Source organism: Scyliorhinus torazame, chromosome 4 (genome assembly GCF_047496885.1).
Source record: "Scyliorhinus torazame isolate Kashiwa2021f chromosome 4, sScyTor2.1, whole genome shotgun sequence".
NCBI lineage: Eukaryota > Metazoa > Chordata > Chondrichthyes > Carcharhiniformes > Scyliorhinidae > Scyliorhinus > Scyliorhinus torazame.
Window position 1 is genome coordinate 359,778,414 of NC_092710.1, and position 13,496 is coordinate 359,791,909.

The following is a 13,496-nucleotide window of genomic DNA, read 5'->3' on the forward strand; positions in this document are numbered from 1 at the left end:
GAGTTTGGGGACTGAGGGAGTGCTGCTGGGACTGCAGTAGTGTGTGAGAGTTGGAGTTTGGTGACTGAGGGAGTGCTGCTGGGACTGCAGTAGAGTGTGAGAGTTGGAGTTTGGGGACTGAGGGAGTGCTGCTGGGATGCAGTAGTGTGTGAGAGTTGGAGTTTGGTGACTGAGGGAGTGCTGCTGGGACTGCAGTAGAGTGTGAGAGTTGGAGTTTGGGGACTGAGGGAGTGCTGCTGGGACTGCAGTAGTGTGTGAGAGTTGGAGTTTGGTGACTGAGGGAGTGCTGCTGGGACTGCAGTAGAGTGTGAGAGTTGGAGTTTGGGGACTGAGGGAGTGCTGCTGGGACTGCAGTAGTGTGTGAGAGTTGGAGTTTGGGGACTGAGGGAGTGCTGCTGGGACTCCAGTAGTGTGTGAGAGTTGGAGTTTGGTGACTGAGGGAGTGCTGCTGGGACTGCAGTAGTGTGGGAGAGTTGGAGTTTGGGGACTGAGGGAGTGCTGCTGGGACTGCAGTAGTGTGCGAGAGTTGGAGTTTGGGGACTGAGGGAGTGCTGCTGGGACTGCAGTAGTGTGGGAGAGTTGGAGTTTGGGGACTGAGGGAGTGCTGCTGGGACTGCAGTAGAGTGTGAGAGTTGGAGTTTGGGGACTGAGGGAGTGCTGCTGGGACTGCAGTAGTGTGGGAGAGTTGGAGTTTGGGGACTGAGGGAGTGCTGCTGGGACTGCAGTAGACTGAGAGAGTTGGAGTTTGGGGACTGAGGGAGTGCTGCTGGGACTGCAGTAGAGTGTGAGAGTTGGAGTTTGGGGACTGAGGGAGTGCTGCTGGGACTGCAGTAGAGTGTGAGAGTTGGAGTTTGGTGACTGAGGGAGTGCTGCTGGGACTGCAGTAGTGTGTGAGAGTTGGACTTTGGTGACTGAGGGAGTGCTGCTGGGACTGCAGTAGAGTGTGAGAGTTGGTGTTTGGTGACTGAGGGAGTGCTGCTGGGACTGCAGTAGTGTGTGAGAGTTGGAGTTTGGGGACTGAGGGAGTGCTGCTGCGACTGCAGTAGAGTGAGAGAGTTGGAGTTTGGGGACTGAGGGAGTGCTGCTGGGACTGCAGTAGTGTGAGAGAGTTGGAGTTTGGTGACTGAGGGAGTGCTGCTGGGACTGCAGAAGTGTGGGAGAGTTGGAGTTTGGGGACTGAGGGAGTGCTGCTGCGACTGCAGTAGAGTGAGAGAGTTGGAGTTTGGGGACTGAGGGAGTGCTGCTGGGACTGCAGTAGTGTGAGAGAGTTGGAGTTTGGTGACTGAGGGAGTGCTGCTGGGACTGCAGTAGTGTGGGAGAGTTGGAGTTTGGGGACTGAGGGAGTGCTGCTGGGACTGCAGTAGACTGAGAGAGTTGGAGTTTGGGGACTGAGGGAGTGCTGCTGGGACTGCAGTAGAGTGTGAGAGTTGGAGTTTGGGGACTGAGGGAGTGCTGCTGGGACTGCAGTAGTGTGTGAGATTTGGAGTTTGGGGACTGAGGGAGTGCTGCTGGGACTGCAGTAGTGTGTGAGAGTTGGAGTTTGGGGACTGAGGGAGTGCTGCTGCGACTGCAGTAGAGTGAGAGAGTTGGAGTTTGGGGACTGAGGGAGTGCTGCTGGGACTGCAGTAGTGTGAGAGAGTTGGAGTTTGGTGACTGAGGGAGTGCTGCTGGGACTGCAGTAGTGTGGGAGAGTTGGAGTTTGGGGACTGAGGGAGTGCTGCTGGGACTGCAGTAGACTGAGAGAGTTGGAGTTTGGGGACTGAGGGAGTGCTGCTGGGACTGCAGTAGAGTGTGAGAGTTGGAGTTTGGGGACTGAGGGAGTGCTGCTGGGACTGCAGTAGAGTGTGAGAGTTGGAGTTTGGTGACTGAGGGAGTGCTGCTGGGACTGCAGTAGTGTGTGAGAGTTGGAGTTTGGGGACTGAGGGAGTGCTGCTGGGACTGCAGTAGAGTGTGAGAGTTGGGGTTTGGTGACTGAGGGAGTGCTGCTGGGACTGCAGTAGTGTGTGAGAGTTGGAGTTTGGGGACTGAGGAAGTGCTGCTGGGACTGCAGTAGTGTGCGAGAGTTGGAGTTTGGGGACTGATGGAGTGCTGCTGGGACTGCAGTAGAGTGTGAGAGTTGGAGTTTGGTGACTGAGGGAGTGCTGCTGGGACTGCAGTAGTGTGTGAGAGTTGGAGTTTGGTGACTGAGGGAGTGCTGCTGGGACTGCAGTAGTGTGTGAGAGTTGGAGTTTGGGGACTGAGGGAGTGCTGCTAGGACTGCAGTAGGGTGTGAGAGTTGGAGTTTGGTGACTGAGGGAGTGCTGCTGGGACTGCAGTAGTGTGTGAGAGTTGGAGTTTGGGGACTGAGGGAGTGCTGCTGGGACAGCAGTAGGGTGTGAGTTGGAGTTTGGTGACTGAGGGAGTGCTGCTGGGACTGCAGTAGTGTGTGGGAGTTGGAGTTTGGGGACTGAGGGAGTGCTGCTGGGACTGCAGTAGTGTGTGAGAGTTGGAGTTTGGGGACTGAGGGAGTACTGCTGGGACAGCAGTAGGGTGTGAGAGTTGGAGTTTGGTGACTGAGGGAGTGCTGCTGGGACTGCAGTAGTGTATGAGAGTTGGGGTTTGGTGACTGAGGGAGTGCTGCTGGGACTGCAGTAGAGTGTGAGAGTTGGAGTTTGGGGACTGAGGGAGTGCTGCTGGGACTGCAGTAGAGTGTGAGAGTTGGAGTTTGGTGACTGAGGGAGTGCTGCTGGGACTGCAGTAGAGTGTGAGAGTTGGAGTTTGGGGACTGAGGGAGTGCTGCTGGGACTGCAGTAGAGTGTGAGAGTTGGAGTTTGGTGACTGAGGGAGTGCTGCTGGGACTGCAGTAGGGTGTGAGAGTTGGAGTTTGGTGACTGAGGGAGTGCTGCTGGGACTGCAGTAGAGTGTGAGAGTTGGAGTTTGGGGACTGAGGGAGTGCTGCTGGGACTGCAGTAGTGTGTGAGAGTTGGAGTTTGGTGACTGAGGGAGTGCTGCTGGGACTGCAGTAGAGTGTGAGAGTTGGAGTTTGGGGACTGAGGGAGTGCTGCTGGGACTGCAGTAGAGTGTGAGAGTTGGAGTTTGGTGACTGAGGGAGTGCTGCTGGGACTGCAGTAGGGTGTGAGAGTTGGAGTTTGGTGACTGAGGGAGTGCTGCTGGGACTGCAGTAGTGTGTGAGAGTTGGAGTTTGGGGACTGAGGGAGTGCTGCTGGGACTGCAGTAGAGTGTGAGAGTTGGAGTTTGGGGACTGAGGGAGTGCTGCTGGGACTGCAGTAGTGTGAGAGAGTTGGAGTTTGGTGACTGAGGGAGTGCTGCTGGGACTGCAGTAGAGTGTGAGAGTTGGAGTTTGGTGACTGAGGGAGTGCTGCTGGGACTGCAGTAGTGTGTGAGAGTTGGAGTTTGGGGACTGAGGGAGTGCTGCTGGGACTGCAGTAGAGTGTGAGAGTTGGTGTTTGGTGACTGAGGGAGTGCTGCTGGGACAGCAGTAGTGTGTGAGAGTTGGAGTTTGGTGACTGAGGGAGTGCTGCTGGGACTGCAGTAGAGTGTGAGAGTTGGAGTTTGGTGACTGAGGGAGTGCTGCTGGGACTGCAGTAGTGTGTGAGAGTTGGAGTTTGGGGACTGAGGGAGTGCTGCTGGGACTGCAGTAGTGTGTGAGAGTTGGAGTTTGGTGACTGAGGGAGTGCTGCTGGGACTGCAGTAGTGTGTGAGAGTTGGAGTTTGGTGACTGAGGGAGTGCTGCTGGGACTGCAGTAGTGGGTGAGAGTTGGAGTTTGGTGACTGAGGGAGTGCTGCTGGGACTGCAGTAGAGTGTGAGAGTTGGTGTTTGGTGACTGAGGGAGTGCTGCTGGGACTGCCGTAGAGTGTGAGAGTTGGAGTTTGGGGACTGAGGGAGTGCTGCTGGGACTGCAGTAGAGTGTGAGAGTTGGAGTTTGGTGACTGAGGGAGTGCTGCTGGGACTGCAGTAGTGTGTGAGAATTGGAGTTTGGTGACTGTGGGAGTGCTGCTGGGACTGCAGTAGGGTGTGAGAGTTGGAGTTTGGGGACTGAGGGAGTGCTGCTGGGACTGCAGTAGAGTGTGAGAGTTGGAGTTTGGGGACTGAGGGAGTGCTGCTGGGACTGCAGTAGAGTGTGAGAGTTGGAGTTTGGGGACTGAGGGAGTGCTGCTGGGACTGCAGTAGTGTGTGAGAGTTGGAGTTTGGGGACTGAGGGAGTGCTGCTGGGACTGCAGTAGAGTGTGAGAGTTGGAGTTTGGTGACTGAGGGAGTGCTGCTGGGACTGCAGTAGAGTGTGAGAGTTGGAGTTTGGGGACTGAGGGAGTGCTGCTGGGACTGCAGTAGAGTGTGAGAGTTGGAGTTTGGTGACTGAGGGAGTGCTGCTGGGACTGCAGTAGAGTGTGAGAGTTGGAGTTTGGGGACTGAGGGAGTGCTGCTGGGACAGCAGTAGAGTGTGAGAGTTGGAGTTTGGGGACTGAGGGAGTGCTGCTGGGACTGCAGTAGAGTGTGAGAGTTGGAGTTTGGGGACTGAGGGAGTGCTGCTGGGACTGCAGTAGTGTGTGAGGGTTGGGGTTTGGTGACTGAGGGAGTGCTGCTGAGACTGCAGTAGAGTGTGAGAGTTGGAGTTTGGTGACTGAGGGAGTGCTGCTGGGACTGCAGTAGTGTGAGGGTTGGAGTTTGGGGACTGAGGGAGTGCTGCTGGGACTGCAGTAGAGTGTGAGAGTTGGAGTTTGGTGACTGAGGGAGTGCTGCTGGGACTGCAGTAGAGTGTGAGAGTTGGAGTTTGGGGACTGAGGGAGTGCTGCTGGGACAGCAGTAGTGTGTGAGAGTTGGAGTTTGGGGACTGAGGGAGTGCTGCTGGGACTGCAGTAGAGTGTGAGAGTTGGAGTTTGGTGACTGAGGGAGTGCTGCTGGGACTGCAGTAGGGTGAGAGAGTTGGAGTTTGGGGACTGAGGGAGTGCTGCTGGGACTGCAGTAGAGTGTGAGAGTTGGAGTTTGGTGACTGAGGGAGCGCTGCTGGGACTGCAGTAGAGTGTGAGAGTTGGAGTTTGGTGACTGAGGGAGCGCTGCTGGGACTGCAGTAGAGTGTGAGAGTTGGAGTTTGGTGACTGAGGGAGTGCTGCTGGGACTGCAGTAGAGTGTGAGAGTTGGAGTTTGGTGACTGAGGGAGTGCTGCTGGGACAGCAGTAGTGTGTGAGAGTTGGAGTTTGGTGACTGAGGGAGTGCTGCTGGGACTGCAGTAGTGTGTGAGAGTTGGGGTTTGGTGACTGAGGGAGTGCTGCTGGGACTGCAGTAGAGTGTGAGAGTTGGAGTTTGGGGACTGAGGGAGTGCTGCTGGGACAGCAGTAGTGTGTGAGAGTTGGAGTTTGGGGACTGAGGGAGTGCTGCTGGGACTGCAGTAGTGTGTGAGAGTTGGAGTTTGGTGACTGAGGGAGTGCTGCTGGGACTGCAGTAGTGTGTGAGAGTTGGAGTTTGGGGACTGAGGGAGTGCTGCTGGGACTGCAGTAGAGTGTGAGAGTTGGAGTTTGGGGACTGAGGGAGTGCTGCTGGGACTGCAGTAGTGTGGGAGAGTTGGAGTTTGGTGACTGAGGGAGTGCTGCTGGGACTGCAGTAGAGTGTGAGAGTTGGAGTTTGGGGACTGAGGGAGTGCTGCTGGGACTGCAGTAGAGTGTGAGAGTTGGAGTTTGGTGACTGAGGGAGTGCTGCTGGGACTGCAGTAGTGTGTGAGAGTTGGAGTTTGGGGACTGAGGGAGTGCTGCTGGGACTGCAGTAGTGTGTGAGAGTTGGAGTTTGGGGACTGAGGGAGTGCTGCTGGGACTGCAGTAGTGTGTGAGAGTTGGAGTTTGGGGACTAAGGGAGTGCTGCTGGGACTGCAGTAGAGTGTGAGGGTTGGAGTTTGGTGACTGAGGGAGTGCTGCTGGGACTGCAGTAGTGTGTGAGAGTTGGAGTTTGGGGACTGAGGGAGTGCTGCTGAGACTGCAGTAGTGTGTGAGAGTTGGAGTTTGGGGACTGAGGGAGTGCTGCTGGGACTGCAGTAGAGTGTGAGAGTTGGAGTTTGGTGACTGAGGGAGCGCTGCTGGGACTGCAGTAGAGTGTGAGAGTTGGAGTTTGGTGACTGAGGGAGTGCTGCTGGGACTGCAGTAGGGTGAGAGAGTTGGAGTTTGGGGACTGAGGGAGTGCTGCTGGGACTGCAGTAGAGTGTGAGAGTTGGAGTTTGGTGACTGAGGGAGCGCTGCTGGGACTGCAGTAGAGTGTGAGAGTTGGAGTTTGGTGACTGAGGGAGCGCTGCTGGGACTGCAGTAGAGTGTGAGAGTTGGAGTTTGGTGACTGAGGGAGTGCTGCTGGGACTGCAGTAGAGTGTGAGAGTTGGAGTTTGGTGACTGAGGGAGTGCTGCTGGGACAGCAGTAGTGTGTGAGAGTTGGAGTTTGGTGACTGAGGGAGTGCTGCTGGGACTGCAGTAGAGTGTGAGAGTTGGAGTTTGGTGACTGAGGGAGCGCTGCTGGGACTGCAGTAGAGTGTGAGAGTTGGAGTTTGGTGACTGAGGGAGTGCTGCTGGGACTGCAGTAGAGTGTGAGAGTTGGAGTTTGGTGACTGAGGGAGTGCTGCTGGGACTGCAGTAGTGTGTGAGAGTTGGGGTTTGGTGACTGAGGGACTGCTGCTGGGACTGCAGTAGAGTGTGAGAGTTGGAGTTTGGTGACTGAGGGAGTGCTGCTGGGACTGCAGTAGTGTGTGAGAGTTGGAGTTTGGGGACTGAGGGAGTGCTGCTGGGACTGCAGTAGAGTGTGAGAGTTGGAGTTTGGGGACTGAGGGAGTGCTGCTGGGACTGCAGTAGTGTGTGAGAGTTGGAGTTTGGGGACTGAGGGAGTGCTGCTGGGACTGCAGTAGTGTGCGAGAGTTGGAGTTTGGGGACTGAGGGAGTGCTGCTGGGACTGCAGTAGAGTGTGAGAGTTGGAGTTTGGTGACTGAGGGAGCGCTGCTGGGACTGCAGTAGAGTGTGAGAGTTGGAGTTTGGTGACTGAGGGAGTGCTGCTGGGACTGCAGTAGAGTGTGAGAGTTGGAGTTTGGTGACTGAGGGAGTGCTGCTGGGACTGCAGTAGGGTGTGAGAGTTGGAGTTTGGTGACTGAGGGAGTGCTGCTGGGACTGCAGTAGAGTGTGAGAGTTGGAGTTTGGGGACTGAGGGAGTGCTGCTGGGACTGCAGTAGAGTGTGAGAGTTGGAGTTTGGGGACTGAGGGAGTGCTGCTGGGACTGCAGTAGTGTGTGAGAGTTGGTGTTTGGTGACTGAGGGAGTGCTGCTGGGACTGCAGTAGAGTGTGAGAGTTGGAGTTTGGGGACTGAGGGAGTGCTGCTGGGACTGCAGTAGTGTGCGAGAGTTGGAGTTTGGGGACTGAGGGAGTGCTGCTGGGACTGCAGTAGAGTGTGAGAGTTGGAGTTTGGGGGCTGAGGGAGTTCGGTGAGGAGGGAGACAGTTAATCTTTTCCTTTTCTATCTTTCCTGAGAAAGAGCAACAGCTGCCTTTGTCTGTAGGGCTTGCTGAATATTTCTACTGTCCTGAACATAGCCTAAACCAGTGGAGAATCATAGAATTTACAGTGCAGAAAGAGGCCATTCGGCCCATCGAGTCTGTACCGGCTCTTGGAAAGAGCACCCTACTTAAGGCCATGCCTCCACCCTATCCCTGTAATCCAGTAACCCCACCTCACCTTTTTTGGACACTAAGGACAATTTATCATTGGCCACTTCACCTAACCTGCACATCTTTGGACTGTGGGGGGAAACCGGAGCACCCGGAGGAAACCCCCGCACACACGGGGAGAACGTGCAGACTCCACACAGACAGTGACCCAAGCCGGGAATCGAACCTGGGACCCTGGAGCTGTAAAGGAACTGTGCTAACCACCGTGCTACCGTGCTGCCCACGGTAGGGGCATACCACAAAAAAAAAAGTTCAAGACAAATATAAAAGAACTGCATCTGAATGCACGGAGTATTCACAATAAGGTAGATGAATGAACGGCACATATAGATGCCAACGGGTACAATCGGATCGAGACATGGCTGCAGGGTGACCAAGGCTGGGAACTGAACATCCAAGGGCATTTGATATTTAGGGAGGACAGACAAAAAGGAAAAGGAGGTATGGTGGGGTTGTTCGTTATGGATGAAATCAGAATAGTGAGAATATTGGTTCAGAAAATCGAGATGTGGAATCAGTTTGAGTGGAGCTAAGAAGCAACACGGGGAGGTAAACATTAGTGGGAGCTGTCTGACGGCCTCCAAACAGTAGTGGCAAGGTAGGGAATGGCAGTAAACAGGAAGTTAGAGACGTATATAACAAGGGTGCTACAGTAATCATGGGTGACTTTAATCTACATATAGTTTGGACAAACCAAATTAGCAACAATGCTTTGGCAGCTGAATTCCTGGGGTTTGTGAGAGATGCTTTATTGGGACCAGTACGTCGAGGAACCAACTGGGGAACACTCTACCCTTGGTTTTGTATTGTGCAAAGGGAAGGGATTAATTAATCTTGTTGTGTCGATTCCTTTCGGGAATAGTGACCATAACATGATGGAATTCCTCGTTAGGATGGAAAGTGAAGAAATCTGATCTAAAACTGAGGTCCTAAATCTAAACAAAGAAAGCTGCGAGGTGCGAGTTGGCCAGGATAGATTGAGGAACTTCAATAAAAGGCATGGCGGTGGACAAGCAATGACTGATATTTAAGGAACTAATGTACGGATTGCAACATTACACATTCATTCCGAGTGCAAAAACACAACAGGAAAATTGGCCCAACCAGGGCGAACAAAAGAAATTAAGGACAATATTCGATCCAAAGGGGAGTCAGATAAAGTTGCTGGAAACAGTACAAGGCTGAGAATTGGGAACAGTTTCGAATTCAGCAAAGGAGGACAAAGAGACTGATCGAGAGAGAAAAATAGTGTACGAGAGTAAACTTGCAAGTAACTTAAAAGCAGATTGTAAAAGCTTCTATAGGTGTACAAAAGAAAAAGATTAGTGATGACAATTGTACGTCCCTTACAGTCCGAATCAGGAGAATTTATAATCGAGAATAAGGAAATGGCAGAGTAATTAAGCAATTAGAAAGATAGAAAATAGGAGCAGGAGGAGGCACTTCAAGCCCACTCCGCCATTCATTCTGCTCATGGCTGGTCATCGAACTTCATAGCCTAGTCCCGCTTTCCCCCATATCAAAGAACAGACAATTACAGCACAGGAACAGGCCCTTTGACCCTCCAAGGCTGCATCCACCATGCTGCACCTGCACGCTTACCTTCAGTGACTGGTGTACGAAGATACCCAGGTCCTGCTGCACACTCCCCTCTCCTAATTTATGGCCGTTCAGATAATAATCTGCCTTCCCATTTTTGCTACCCAAGTTAACCTCACATTTATCCACATTATGCTGCATCTGCCATCCATTTGCCCACTCACTCAACTTTTCCAATTCACACTGAAGGATCTTTGCGTCCTCCTCACAGCTCACCCTCCCGCCCAACTTGGTGCCATCTGCAAAGTTAGAGTGATGACATTTTGTTCCCTCATCTAAATCATTGATATATGTTGTGAATAGCACCGATCCCTGTGGTACCCCACTGGTCACTGCCTGCCAATTTGAAAAAGACCCGTTAATTCCTACTCTTTGTTTCCTGTCTGCCAACCAGTTTTCTGTCCATCTCAAATCATTTTTAAATATTAATTTATGGGATGTGGGTGTCGCTGGTTAGGCCAGCATTTATTGCCCATCCCTAACTGCCCTTTAGAAGGTGGTGGTGAGCTGCCTTCTTGAACCACTGCAGTCCCTGAGGTGCAGGTACACAGGAACATAGGAATTAGGAGAAGTCGGCAATTCACCCTCGACCCTGCTCCACCACTCAATCAGATCCTGGCTGATCGCTTCCTGCTCTCAAATCTACTTCACCGCCTGTGCCCTTATCCCTTTAACCTGTTTTTAAAATCAGGAATATATCTATCTCCTTCTTGAAACCATTTAATGACTCAGATTCCCCCGCACCATGGGGGCAGCGAGTTCCACAAATTCACCACCCTCTGCGAGAAGTAGTTCCTCCTCATCTCAGTTCTAAATCTACCACCTCTCAACCTTTATCTGTGACCTCTTGTTCTAGATTGTCCCGTAAGGGGGAAACATTTGGTCTACGTTTATCAATCGCTTTTAGTGTTTTATACATCGCGATCAGATCCCCTCATCCTTCTAAACTCCAGCGGGTATAAACCCAAACTGTTTAATCTCTCCTCGTACGTCAACCCTTTCATCCCCGGAACCAATCTGGTGACCCTCCTCTGAACTGCCTCCAATCCCACCACACCCGTCCTCAAATAAGGAAACCAAAACTGGACACAATACTCCAGATGTGGTCTCACCAACACCCTACACAATTGCAACAATACTTCTCCAATTTTCTACTCCAGTCCTTTTGCAATAAACGCCAACATTCCATTTGCCTTTTTAATTACACGCTGGACCTGCACACCGACTTCCTGCGATTCATGAACAAAGACACCCAGATCCCTCTGCACAGGCACATCTTGATTCTGAACTCCCACTGTGCTGTTAGGGAGGGAGTTCCGGGATGTTGCCCCAGCGACAGTGAAGGAGCGGCGATATATTTCCAAGTCGGGGTGGTGAGTGACTGGGAGGGGAACCTCCAGGTGGTGGGGTTCCCAGGTATCCTCCAGGTGGTGGGGTTCCCAGGTATCTGCTGCTCTTGTCCTGCAAGATGGCAGTGATCGTGGGGTGGAAGGTGCTGTCTAAGGAACCTTGGTGAGTTACTGCAGTGCATCCTGTAGATGGGACACACGGCTGCCACTGTGTGTCGGTGGTGGAGGGAGTGAATGTTTGTGGAAGGGGAGCAATCAAGCGGGGCTGCTTTGTCCTCGATGGTGTTGAGCTTCTTGAGTGTTGTTGGAGCTGCGCTCATCCAGGCAAGTGGAGAGTATTCCATCGCACTCCTGACTTGTGCCTTGTATCCGGTTGACAGTCTTTGGGGGGGGGGTCAGGAGGTGAGTTACTTGACTAGGATATCTAGCCTTTGACCGGCTCTCGTAGGCACAGTATTAATAAGACTCATCCAGTTCAGCTCCAGGGTCGCGGGTTCGATTCCCGGCTTGGGTCACTGTCTGTGTGGAGTCTGCACGTTCTCCCCGTGTCTGCGTGGGTTTCCTCCGGGTGCTCCGGTTTCCTCTCACAAGTCCCGAAAGACATGCTGTTGGTGAATTGGACATTCTGAATTCTCCCTCTGTGTACCCGAACAGGCGCCGGAATGTGGCGACGAGGGGATTTACACAGTAACTTCATTGCAGTGTTACTGTAAGCCGACACTAATAAAGATTATTATTCAGAATCTAGTCGATGGTAACCCCCAGGTTGTTGATGTGGGGATTCAGCGATGGTAATGATATTGAATGTCAAGGGGCGATTGTTAGATCCCTTCTCGTTCGAGATGGTCGTTGCCCGACACTGGATCATCACACCTCAGGCGAGGGGTAAGGTTGAGAAGTCGGGGTACGTTACGGTGCCCTCCTTTGTGAAGACAGATCCAAACTATGTATTTAGTTGCTCAGCCATTTCTTTGTCCCTCCCATTATAAATTTAGTTTCTGACTGGAATGGACTTACATTTGTCTTCACCAATCTTTTTCTCTTCGTGTACCTATAGAAGCTTTTAGTCAGTTTATATGTTTCCTGCAAGTCTATTGTACTCTATTTACCCATTCTTAATCAATCCCTTCTTAGCTGAATTGGAGGATCATATACCTCGTCTCTGATTGGGGAATCATATTCCTGGTCTCTGATTGGGAGATCATATACCTGTCTCTGATTGGGGAATCATATACCTGTCTCTGATTGGGGGATCATATACCTGTCTCTGATTGGGGGATCATATACCTGTCTCTGATTGGGGGAATCATATACCTGTCTCTGATTGGGAGATCATATACCTGTCTCTGATTGGGGAATCATATACCTGTCTCTGATTGGGGGAATCATATACCTCGTCTCTAATTGGGGAAATCATATACCTGTCTCTGATTGGGGGATCATATACCTGTCTCTGATTGGGGGATCATATACCTGTCTCTGATTGGGGGGGTCATATTTCCCGTCTCTGATTGGAGGGTCATATAACTGTCTCTGATTGGGGGATCATATACCTGTCTCTGATTGGGGGATCATATACCTGTCTCTGATTGGGGGGTCATATTTCCCGTCTCTGATTGGAGGGTCATATAACTGTCTCTGATTGGGGGGGTCAGATTTCTCGTGTCTGATTGGAGGATCATATACCTGTCTCTGATTAGGGATCATATTCCTGGTCTCTGATTGGGGATTATATTCCTGGTCTCTGATTGGGGGGATCTTATTCCTCGTTGCTGAGTGGGGCATCATATACACCTCTCCTCTCTCCTGGGATCACTTACCTTGTCTTTTATTTTTCTCCACGGCAGCTGACCAACCGCGAACTCAACCAACATGTAGAAAAGTGACCAGAGATCATCGTGTCGACCCATCTCCTGTGGATCAAACACGTGACAATCGATCATTATCACACCTTGTCGTGGCCCCGAACTGCCCCTTCCCTGGTCATTCCTTCCCCTCCGCCTCTCTGACTCTGCATTATACTAGTCCGTGTTTTGGCCACTGTCTAGTCCAATCAGCACGCTCTATTACACTGTATTCTTCTGCAAATCAGGCCTGTGCGTGTCTCTGTGGGTGAGAGTGATTTAATTAAACTGAAGACAGAGTTTAAAAATCAACGGGGCTAGGTGTGAAAAGCAGGCCCTTGAGCTGAATATGGCCAAAGTTCTACAGTTCTACAGGGCTGGTTCAGCACAGGGGTTTGAAAGCAGACCAAGGCAGGCCAGCAGCACGGTTCAATTCCCGTACCAGCCTCCCCGAACAGGTGCCGGAATGTGGCGACTAGGGGCTTTTCACAGTAACTTCTTTGAAGCCTACTTGTGACAATAAGCGATTTTCATTTCATTTCATTTTTTCATTTCATTTCAGTTAAGTAACAGATTGAAATTTGCATTTGGTGATAGGCAAGGGTTTGGATTTTGGTTGTTAAATTCCAAAGGTAACTGAAGGGTTTTAAAATTTAAGAAACGTCATAAGTGAACATATAGAACATAGAACAGTACAGCACAGAACAGGCCCTTCGGCCCTCGATGTTGTGCCGAGCTTTGTCCGAAACCAAGATCAAGCTATCCCACTCCCTGTCATTCTGGTGTGCTCCATGTGCCTATCCAATAACCGCTTGAAAGTTCCTAAAGTGTCCGACTCCACTATCCACATCCTAACCACTCTCTGAGTAAAGAACCTACCTCGGACATCCCTCCTATATCCCCCACCCTGAACATAAGAACTAGGAACAGGAGTAGGCCATCTGGCCCCTCGAGCCTGCTCCGCCATTCAATGAGATCATGGCTGATCTTTTGTGGACTCAGCTCCACTCTCCGGCCCGAAC

General features: G+C 51.9%; 1 protein-coding gene across 3 annotated transcripts in view; it reads right to left on the reverse strand.

Moving 5' to 3' along the window:
- LOC140411218 (tau-tubulin kinase 1-like) overlaps nt 1-13,496 on the reverse strand; it is a 399,055-nt gene that overhangs the window by 305,386 nt on the left and 80,173 nt on the right. For all 3 annotated transcript variants that reach the window (XM_072500324.1, XM_072500323.1, XM_072500325.1), the window contains one exon: nt 12,451-12,543. In XM_072500324.1, the coding sequence (XP_072356425.1) occupies nt 12,451-12,543 (93 nt within the window). The remainder of the gene's footprint in view (nt 1-12,450; nt 12,544-13,496) is intronic.